The following is a 10974-nucleotide window of genomic DNA, read 5'->3' on the forward strand; positions in this document are numbered from 1 at the left end:
TATCAAAATGAGTTACGATGAGCCATGAGGAATTGAGGATAAGTTGAAATATGTCAAATCCCAAATAACAACCTAACCTTTACTTCCCGTTTTGTTTTCATCTTTTAACATTTTCTGATTTCCTCTTTAACTTTTCTCTCCTAAAGACAACATAATTACCATTTTCTCCCTTTCTTTATTTGCTTTGATTGAACATGATTTTGAACAGAAAAAAAAAACATATAAACGTGATCGCCTTTTATTTGTTCGAAATTTTCATTGGGTTTCAACAGTTACTTAAATATACGTATATAATACTTCATAGAAAAACCATGACATCCTACTTCTTAATATAAGAACTAAAAAAGCAAAAACTTAAGAGTAAATTACATTTTTTATCCCAAAAAATATTGCCTTGCAAATTTGATCCTTATATTTGGTTTTGTAATATTTCAGTCCATGTTCCAAGTAAATGACTAAGTTTGGTATCCAGGTACAATTGATTTTGGCAAATATAGTGATTTTACTTGGAATAAATACTAAAACTTCAAATAAGGACCAAAACTGTAAAATAAAACTTTTAGAATAAGAAAGACAGAAAAGAAATTTTTTGGGACGAAAAGTGTAACTTACTCAAAAGTCTATGAAAGGTGACAAAATTTGCAAACTAGTTACAACTTATTTTGGAGAAGGAAAGTTTTTAATTTATGATCTTGTATTAAAAAGTACGACCCTACACAGGCCAACTGGTTTGGACGATAGCAACCTCATGATTTTGCATATTTTGACAAAAAAAAAAAAAAAAAAAAAAAAAAAAAGGCAGAAAACAGCAAAATCTCCAACTGTGGTTATGTCTCCCTCTCTGCATCTCACTTCTTACTGAACTTAACCCCACACACACACACAAACTAATGGATCTCCTGAATTCTTAATTACTCATCTTCTCTGGATCTTTTCTCTACATTTCTGCCATCCATGGACCAACACCACCCCCAGCTCACGTTAGCCAAGAGCTCTCGTCACAGCTATAACGAGTGGTTCGTCAATTTGGTTAATTTCGTTGTGCTCTTGTTTTCATGTTTCTAATTTATATAACAATCCAATCATATATGGTTTACAGGATATTTCGTGATGTCCCGAGTGATATAACAATAGAAGTGAACGGTATCGCGTTCGCATTACATAAGGTAAGTTTTCTTATTGTCATAAAATTCGACTTTTGTCTATGTGAGGTAAGACTGTCTACATCTAATCCATGTCTGTCTGCAGTTTCCTCTCGTTTCCCGTAGCGGGCAAATCCGGAAAGCGGTTTCGGAAAACCGGGACGCGGTTATATCACGAATCGCGCTTCAAAACCTACCCGGAGGCACTGAAACATTCGAGCTCGCTGCTAAATTCTGTTACGGGATCAATTTCGAGATAACACCATCAAACGTCGCACAGCTGATTTGTGTTTCCGACTACCTCGAAATGACCGAGGATTTCTCGAACAACAACCTCGGATCGCGTGCCGATGAGTATTTAAACCATGTTGTCTGCCAGAATCTCGAAATGTCGGTTTTAGTCCTTCAACAATGTGAAAACTTACTTCCGAAAGCCGATGAGCTCAAAATCGTTACGCGATGCATCGACGCGATCGCATCGAAAGCGTGTGTGGAGCAAATCGCATCTAGTTTTTCGAGGTTGGAGTATAGTAGTTCAGGAAGACTACATATGAGTCGACAAAAGTGCGAATTGGACTGGTGGATTAAAGATTTATCTGTTCTTCGAATCGATGTGTACCAAAGAGTTATGACAGCGATGAAATGTCGTGGGGTGAGACCCGAAAGTATTGGTGAATCGCTTATGAATTACGCACAAAAAGAGTTGACTAAAAAGCCGAATGGTGGAATGAATGATCACGAACGACTTGTGGTCGAGACGATTGTCGGTTTGCTTCCGGTTGAGAAACTTGCGGTCCCGTTAAGTTTTCTTTTTGGGTTGCTTCGAAGTGCGGTGATGCTTGATTGTACGGTTGCTAGTCGGCTTGATCTCGAGAGGCGAATTGGATCGTTGTTGGATATAGCGACACTTGATGATCTTTTGATACCGAGTTTTCGGCATGCTGGTGATACGTTGTTTGATGTTGATACGGTTCATAGGATTTTGGTTAATTTTGCGCAACAAGATGAGAGTGATGATGATGACGATGATGATGATCAAGATGGTTCGGGTTTTGGATCTGATGGTCTTGATTCGCCATCTGAAACGGCTTTGTTTAAGGTTTCGAAGTTGGTTGATAATTATCTTGCAGAAATAGCGCCGGATGCAAATCTTAAACTTGCTAGGTTTATAGCCGTTGCAGAGAGTTTACCCGCGCATGCTCGGACTGTCCATGATGGACTCTATCGATCCATTGATGTTTACCTTAAGGTATGTCGTTTGATTCCACAAAGAATCTAGTTCAAATACTCATAGATTTATTTTTTATGATAAGAACAAGGAGGGTATTTACGTCTTTTGCACCGGCAAGTCTCTGTCCCACTTTTCGTGGTGGGACAAATACTCCCGTTACCAAAAACTTTTCCTAAAAAGACTTGACTGATGGTCAATCTTCCTAACCAACAACGGACCACTACTTCTCATATAGTCAATCCGGACTTAAATTAATTTTATTTCTTAAACTAAAAGAGGGTGTTCAGGATTGATTTTGAAAAGTAATTATTGACTTATTAGCTTTTAAAAAAGGCTATAAGCTTCAAAAAAATATTTGGAAAATAGAAAAGTGTTTTTGAAAACAACTTTTACTATCCTAAAAAAAGATTTTAAAAAGTCACATGCTCATTACTTTTGAAAAGTAATTATGACTAAAATGACTATAAACTTATTCAAATACTAAAATTTTTTAAAAAAGACTTGTCAATTTAAATTTTTTGCTACCACATAATCTAATCCAGACATTTTTTAGAAACTTATTTTTAATCTAATCCAGACATTTTTTAGAAACTTATTTTTGTCGCCAGATAAGCTAACAAGCACTTTATCAAAAATAATGTTTATTAAGTTATATAAGCAAAATCCCAAACAAAATAATGTTTATTAAGTTATATAAGCAAAATCCCAAACACCCCCTAAGAGTCTAAGACCACTTTGGGTCCTAAACCACCGGACTTAAGTTAGTCATGAATCATTTTTTTTAATAATTATGTATTTTAATAGTTTGTTTTTAAAATAACTTAAGTTTAAATGGTATTGCTTCATGCTCCCTCTTTCTAGGTACTTGAGCATAAATGTACAATTAATGATAACCTAGTTTGCAATTTCCTAGCCAAGCGGTATCATGTGTTATCTTCCATCATTGAGGTTGAGGGTTCAAATCTCGTCGTAGACATAGATGGAATTAAGGAGTAGTTTAAAAATAGATTAGATTTTCCGTTTCAAAAAAAGTTATATAAAAATTTACTGATATTTTATTAGAGGTTTTTTAAAATTACTTTTATGCTAATTACTAATTTCATGCTAATTACTAACACGATTATTTTATAGAAAACTGTTACAACTTTGAACTGATTCCAGAAACAAAACTTTCATGTAGGCTCATCAGGGTTTATCAGAAGCTGAGAAAAAGAAGCTCTGCAAATTAATCGATTTCCAGAAACTGTCACCGGAAGCGGGTGCACATGCTGCACAAAACGATCGCCTGCCACTTCAATCAATCGTCCAAGTTCTATACATCGAGCAATTAAGACTTAGAAACGCCTTATACTGCTCTGACCTAGGTGGTGGTGACCACCAGAAGCCGCCGCCAGTGCACCACCAGTCATGGCGGATCAACAGTGGTGCTCTCAGTGCTGCGATGTCTCCAAAGGATAACTATGCATCACTCAGGCGAGAAAACCGGGAGCTTAAACTTGAATTGACTCGGTTAAGAATGAGATTGAATGATTTGGAAAAAGAGCATGTTTGTATGAAGAGGAATATGGAAAAGTCTAACTCACGTAAATTTATGAGTTCGTTTTCCAAGAAAATCAGTAAATTTAATCTTTTTGGACATAGTTCTTCAAGGGGATCCAGATCAACATCTCCATCCAGGAATTCACAAAGAACTGATTCTAAGGTAACTGTCAGAACAGAATGAAGCAATTTGTTTAGGAATATTTGTTTTTTACTTTTTAATAAAAGTACGTATTTAGAGTTGATATATAATTCGATTATGTTTATGTTTTGTTTCTCAAAGATTGTATAAGGGCGTGTTCGGTTTGAGGATTCTGGCAAAATCCGATGGAAATGGAATTCGAGATTCCATTCCATACTATGGCATGTTTGATGGATTTCACCATTCCTTAGAGTAGGTGGAAGGAATTCATTTCTGTTCCTCCTTTCATTATTAAAAAACTAAAAATACCCTCCTGGAATATAATAGAAATAGAAAAAGTAGTTATAACCAAAAACTTATAAATTATCCAATTTTTATTATCGAATTCCATTCAATTTCCTGCCAACCAAACATGTAACATATTCCAATTCATGTAACAGATTCCATTCATTCCAAAAACATTTGGTAAACCAAACGCCCCATAAAACTCAACATTATAACTTTTATGATCCAAAGAAGCATGAATTGTTCTGTTCTACTATTGTGACCTCATAGAACATAAAGACTATGATCTCATGCCTTTTTCACACAAAACCAAGGTTTTCAACAACGGGGAGTTCAGTTCCAATAATATTGGATAATTGTACTAAAGTCAAAAGTCACCCTTAGGTTTGGGGATATCCGAACACGGCCCTCCTTCTTCATGCAGGATTTCAAATTGGTACCTTGTTGACCATAGTTTGCAGTTCTTCCCCATGCTGAACCAATTCTATTTAGATAATAGTCTCTAGCTTGAAAAGTCAAACTATCACCATCATCATCATCATCATCCAACGTATTTTCTTCACAAGAACTTGATCCTTCTTGTTCCTGATCATGAAACTTGTATTCAGAAATAGGTGTCCTTCCTGCCATTGATTTTGATGGTGAGATCTGTTGGGAAGCTTGATTATGATCACTAGTGTTTGGAGACTCATTTGGATGTGAAGAGAGTTGACTTCTTCTATGTTTGACCAATTTATATACGGTTTTGTTTGGGACAATGTAAAACACTTGACCAGGAACCATAATGGATTCAGGGCGAACAACTATATAAGGATTCTTAAAGAAATCAGGGCGAGTGATACTGTGTCTAGGATTCTTCCTCATGATTTCAGCAGCTGTGATTGAGCTTCTGTGATACTCAACATGCCTACCTGGATGCACTAGTTTAAGCACACCTTTCTCTTTTGTTGAAGCTCCCATATGGTGTGTAAAGACTAAAGAATACAGTGGAAGGCTATTGGAGGTTTTGTGTTTTCATTCTTATAGTGTTTTGTTCTTGGATTTATTGGCTATTTACAAAAGATTTGGCGGAGAGTTCAAGGGAAGGATCTATGGAGGAAATGATTCTTTTTGGTGTATTGATTTAATTGGATAAGATGTATGTTGAAATTTGAATTCTTGATAGATTGTTATTCCCTTAAAGTTTGTTTTGGTTACATGCCGTCCAGCTGGTGACTCTAGTTCTTATCTTTCTTGGTGATTCTAAATCAAACAATGGGTTTAAGATCTTTTTCAACTAATCATAGCTAATACTTCCATTGTTCAAACATATATATGTATTTTTTTAGTCTTCTTGTTAAATTATTCCATGGGTTTTCTCTTGTTCTTTTCATTAATTTTAAAAGGTAAGACAATTGTGTATTAGCAGAGTACTTACCAGGAATAACATTACTGGTTGCTCCAAAATTTATTGCCATTTCATGTTCTTGTTTTTGACGAAAAAAAAATGTACTTGCAGTTGACCAAGAACTTGTTTCAGAATAGACAAGATTGTGTTCCTTGATTTTAGAAAACATCTAAATTTGTGTTTATAGAATTATCTATTTGAATGAATGATCAAATGAATATGACAAAGATGGTCATTGGTCAACCAAGAACAAAAGGCATAACATATAATAAGTAGCACGGCTTAATCTCAAGTCTCAACAACATTAGCTGTAATTCCATCAGCCTAAAAAAACATAGCCTCCAGAAGAACACTTGGACAAAATATGAAAACCTTCAAAAATCATTGTTGATGTGCCAAAAACATGAACTTTAAAGCAATACAATCGATTAGGTTAAAAAATTGTAGGCATAAAAGAGGGAGGACAATTCAAAGCACAAATCAATTACAAATATCATCAAAAATTACTCTAATCCAGAACAATACGTTTTCGTTGTTCCTTGATTCCTTATTGCGATTCTTAAATCATCATGCAAGACTGCCGATTCATACACATCTATTAACTCTTAATTTAGGTCACGAAGGAATATCTACGTGAAGTTGGCTATTGATGGACTCCAACATTCCAGTACAAATAACATTTATAAGCATTGTACAGACCGGTGCGAATCGATCTCAAATCAGAAACTAAAATCAATTCTAGATTCGTAAAACGAACTAAACTAACAACATTCCCAATGTGACTCCAAAGAACAAGCATATTAGGGGAGTGTTCACGATATGAATATCAAAAAACAGAAAATTACCAGGACGGCTCGAGGAAGCATCATTGGAGAAGAATAAGTAAAGATGACATCGATGAAATTATTGCTACTAGCTGATAAAAATTTGTCGAAGAAATTGTATGCCTCTTCTGGTTCATCTTCTTCATGTTATCTTCCCGCTTTCCAAATCTCAACTTCACATAAGGTTAGGAAGCACCAAGTTCATGCACTGACTCCGGATTTTCTTTAGATCAACAGGAATCAACAAACTGTGTGTAGTGTGTAGTTGTGTACGGACGTTTGACTCGTCTGAAGTCGTCTCTAATCAACTTTACAGAAATTTTGTGATACAGCCCAACACCAACCGGTCTAGGGGCAAGCCCAAGCCCAACATGAACCACTTCCCCTTTCAAGTTCCCTTGGGTTAATGTCATTTAGACTGATTGACTTTTTTTTCATTTGTTTTAAATAGTCATTAAAGAATTTTTTTATGTTTTGTAGCTCCTTAAACATTTCTTTTACCTCTTAGGGGTGTTTGGCTTATCTTTTGAGAGGCCAAAAGTGTTTTTTGGAAAATTTACAAAAAGTCAGGTTTTCTTGATTTTTCCAAAAAGTCAGGTTTTCCTGATTTTTCCAAAAAGTCAGTTTTCCTTATTTCCAAAATCCAAAAGTAGCTTTTAAAATGCTTTTACCAAACATCTTTTGCATTTTATCTTTTCCTAAAAGGACTTTTGGTCTCTCAAAAGATAAGTCAAACACCCCTTAATAAAGAGAAGCATTGTATTTATTTTGGTTTAACCGGTTATGTCAAAATATTAATATATTTGGCTTTGTTAATTAACTTCTTTTTGGGATATTATCTAGGGATAATCTTATAAAAACCCAACATATTTTCATGAAAATCTTAAAAAAACCACTATATTATTTTTTTGTACGTTAAAACCCTTATATTTTTTAAAATGTATCATTTAAGGCATTGAGCTCGTTAAGTACTAGATAGCCAAAAATGTTAGGTTATCGATTCTTAACGTTTCTATTGTTACAATTCAATATATTAAAAAACTTTAAAAAAATATGAGGGTTTTAATGCACTAAAAAAATATAATGGTTTTTTAATCCTTTCATGAAAATAGATTAGGTTTTTCTGAAGTCAGAAAACCTTAAATAAGAATTTTAGAAAATATAATGGTTTTAGTGTACTAAAAAATAATATAATGGTTTTTTTAAGCATTTAATGAAAATATGTTGAGTTTTTCCGAAGTTTTCCCTATTATCTATACCCATTTTTAGGGTTTGACAACGTGTCATTCGATGAATTATCTATGCTTTCACTTGCATATTTTTATCCATGTCTTCTTCATAAAATAATCAATCACACCATGTAAATTTTAAATTCTCCCAAGCAATCCATCAATTTTATTATGTCATTAACACCACAAAATAAACCAAAATCCCTTTTACCCCATTGTTAAGAATGTCATATTCAAGTTTTAGGGAAATCTAGCTAGAGCCCACTGGATAGCAGTTAAGAATATTCTCAAGTATTTGCGAAGAATTAAGGATTGGGTCCTAGTGCTTGGTGGCAGTGATACGTTGAGAGTAACTGGGTATAGTGATGTCAGCTTTCAAGCAGATAGAGACAACTTTCGTTCTCAACCTGGTTGTATGTTTACCCTTAATGAAGGAGCGGTAACCTGGAAAAGTTCCAAACAGAAGACAGTTGTTGATTCTACTTGTGAATCAGAGTACATAACAGCAAGTGAAACATCAAAGGAGGCGATTTGGTTAAAGAACTTCATTGGAGATCTTGGAATTGTTCCGGCCATCAAGGAGCCAATGGAGATTTTCTGTGATAATGAAGGGGCGGTTGCCTTGACAAAGGAACCAAGAGATCATGGCAGATCAAGATATATCGACAGAAAATACGATTGCATCAGACATAGAGTAGAAGAAGGTCACCTCATTGTGAAGAGGGTGTCATCAGAAGAGAATCCAGCAGATCCCCTCATAAAGGGTCTGAGTAGGGTCAAGCACATTCAGCATGTTAGGAGCATTGGTCTGAAGGATGATATTAGTTTTAGTAATTAGATAGTCCTTTAGAAACTTGTAAACAAATAAATGTAATTGACTTTTGGTGATTAAATAATGAAGATTTATTTATGAGTTGGATTACTACCTTTTTTCTATTGTTTATTTTGTGTTTCATTTTTGCATGTTTTACTTACGGAATAATTGGATTATTCAAACATCCACAGCCGATCATACTTTTAGAAGTAAGTAGTGAATTAAAGTTGTCATGAATTGGGTTGTAGATTGTCTAAGGGTATAGACATAGCAATGGTTTACTGCAACATTCATGGGTACTTGAAAATATGGATTTTAAGTATTGGATTAACCCACGCTCAGAGAATTACTTCATGGAATTTATCACGAGTAATTTTGAGACGATAATATCTTATAATCTTTGAACGGATATATATGAGTTGTTGTTTACGAGTTGGTTGTACATTGATGATATGTAAACGCATCAGTAACTTGATGTTATAAAACGTATTGTTGTGCATGATTTGATGAGTAAATGGTGTAAGCATATAAGTCAAAGTTTATCTGTTCCTTTTTTACCCTTATGGGAAAAACAATATTTTTGGGCCCCTCGATGATTTGGTGTTGATTTATAGTGTTGGTTCTGGCCAAGACTAAATTGATGTGTTCGATTAGTAGTTCTTTGTCATTACAAATCAGAAGTCGGGAAACAAAGTATTGGACAATGAGATTGATTATGTTCTATGTCTAATGTACACATGATTTATTGTTGAATGGAGGATTATAGGATCACTTATCTTAGGACACATTACTGACTGGGTCAGAGTTCGACAACGGCTTTTGAGAGCTACAATTTTCTAATCAGTTTTTGAAGTTATACTGGCAACTATAGTTATTAGACTTATCCAAGTGGGAGACTGTTGGATTAGGTGTCTAAGCCCATAACAATAATCGGTATATACTTAAATCGATAGTAGCACAATCTTTTTAGGTTTCCCTCAAGACTAGCAACTAGACATGATGATTTTGGAGAAAGAGGTTGATTTATTATTTGATTAATAAATTGAAATAAATAATTTTTTAATATCAATGATAATAGTAATATATTAATTAGCTATGTAGTCAATAGCGGTGCTATAGCGGCGCTATAGCGGTTAGCGGAGGTAAGGAAACGCTATTTCGAAATAGCGGTTTAGAATAGCGGCGACGCTATTAGCGCCGCAAGTTACCGCTATTTACCGCGATTATGGTCACCGCTATAGCGGCGCTATAACTGCTATTTGAATAAATTCCATTTTTGGGCTATTTTACATATAAAAAACATTTTTTTTTGTGTCATTCCATTGAATAAAATTGTTTTTTCTTAGCCCCTGACTAAAACTTTTGTGTTATTCCATTGAATAAAATTGTAATTTTGTGACTGTCATGACTTCCATTGAAACCATGTATGTGTTGTGTTGCTAATTGTGTTGAAAACTTGAAGTACTACATTATGATTAACTATCAAATTGCTTAATCATTTATTTGATAACTGTAATTGTGTTAAAGTATGATAAAATAGTAAGTATTTCATATGTTTTCTTGTTAATTGTGTTAAAGTATGATTAATTGGGGCATTGGTAACCGATCTGTGAAGTATGATTAACTAATTATGATATGTGAAGTATAATTAACTAAATATGATATGTGAATTATGATTTATTGATTAACTAATCAACTAGATTGTGTTGAACTTTAAAGTATGATTTACTGATTAATAGTCTAATATATATAAATTCTAAATAATATAAAAAACGCTATATCACCGCTATACCGCCGCGAAAACCGTGATTTCAAATAGCGGCCGGTGACCGCTATTCTATTTTTGACCGCAATAACTGCTTAGTTAATTAGAAATAGTAATATTTAATTAATATTTAATCAGAAATTAATTTGATTAATTTTGGGATTAAATGAGTTAATTAAAAGTGCAGGGACTAAAGTGCAGTTGTTCAATAATTGAGCAAGAGGCAATCTAGAACCATCCATTAGGTATGGACGGTTTCTTCATGCCTAAGGGATTATAGAATAATCCCTGGTGGATAAACAAGAAAGTGGATAATTACCTGGTTTAAGATAATCTTCGATTAGGGCTTATCTAGGGTTTCCTGACTGCACTATATACACAGCCTCAGCCCTAGAATTTTCGGCTAAATTGCTTTTTGGAAGACCTAGCCGAATTTTCTAGCATCTCTCCTTCTTCTCAATCATATTCGTTTGCTAGTGTTGGGTGTGAACCACTAGAGGCGTGACTGTAACATCCATAAAAGTCGAGCCAATTTAAAACTTTTTAAAACATTTCAAAACACATGATTATTACAAACTTGTTTTCAAAATAGTATATTGTCAGAGTATCCCAGAAT

At 34.2% G+C, this 10974-nt stretch overlaps 1 protein-coding gene across 3 annotated transcripts; it reads left to right on the forward strand.

Moving 5' to 3' along the window:
- Positions 1-788: 788 nt before the first annotated feature.
- Positions 789-5535, forward strand: LOC145137135 (BTB/POZ domain-containing protein At5g48800-like). 3 transcript variants are annotated; one of them, XM_079071271.1, is made up of 5 exons: positions 789-1016; positions 1100-1166; positions 1249-2391; positions 3554-4075; positions 5134-5535. In XM_079071271.1, the coding sequence occupies exons 1-5, from the start codon at positions 955-957 to the stop codon at positions 5158-5160; spliced, it is 1821 nt and encodes a 606-aa protein (XP_078927397.1). In that variant the 5' UTR covers positions 789-954; the 3' UTR covers positions 5161-5535. The 3 variants fall into 3 exon arrangements, with proteins under 3 accessions (XP_078927397.1, XP_078927398.1, XP_078927399.1); XM_079071272.1 differs by having other exon boundaries at positions 790-1016; positions 5116-5139; XM_079071273.1 differs by lacking the exon at positions 5134-5535 and adding an exon at positions 4948-5109 and having other exon boundaries at positions 790-1016.
- The last annotated feature ends 5439 nt before the right edge of the window (positions 5536-10974 follow it).

Source organism: Lactuca virosa, chromosome 9 (assembly GCF_052849685.1).
Source record: "Lactuca virosa cultivar CGN04683 chromosome 9, Lactuca_virosa_CGN04683_v6, whole genome shotgun sequence".
Lineage (NCBI taxonomy): Eukaryota > Viridiplantae > Streptophyta > Magnoliopsida > Asterales > Asteraceae > Lactuca > Lactuca virosa.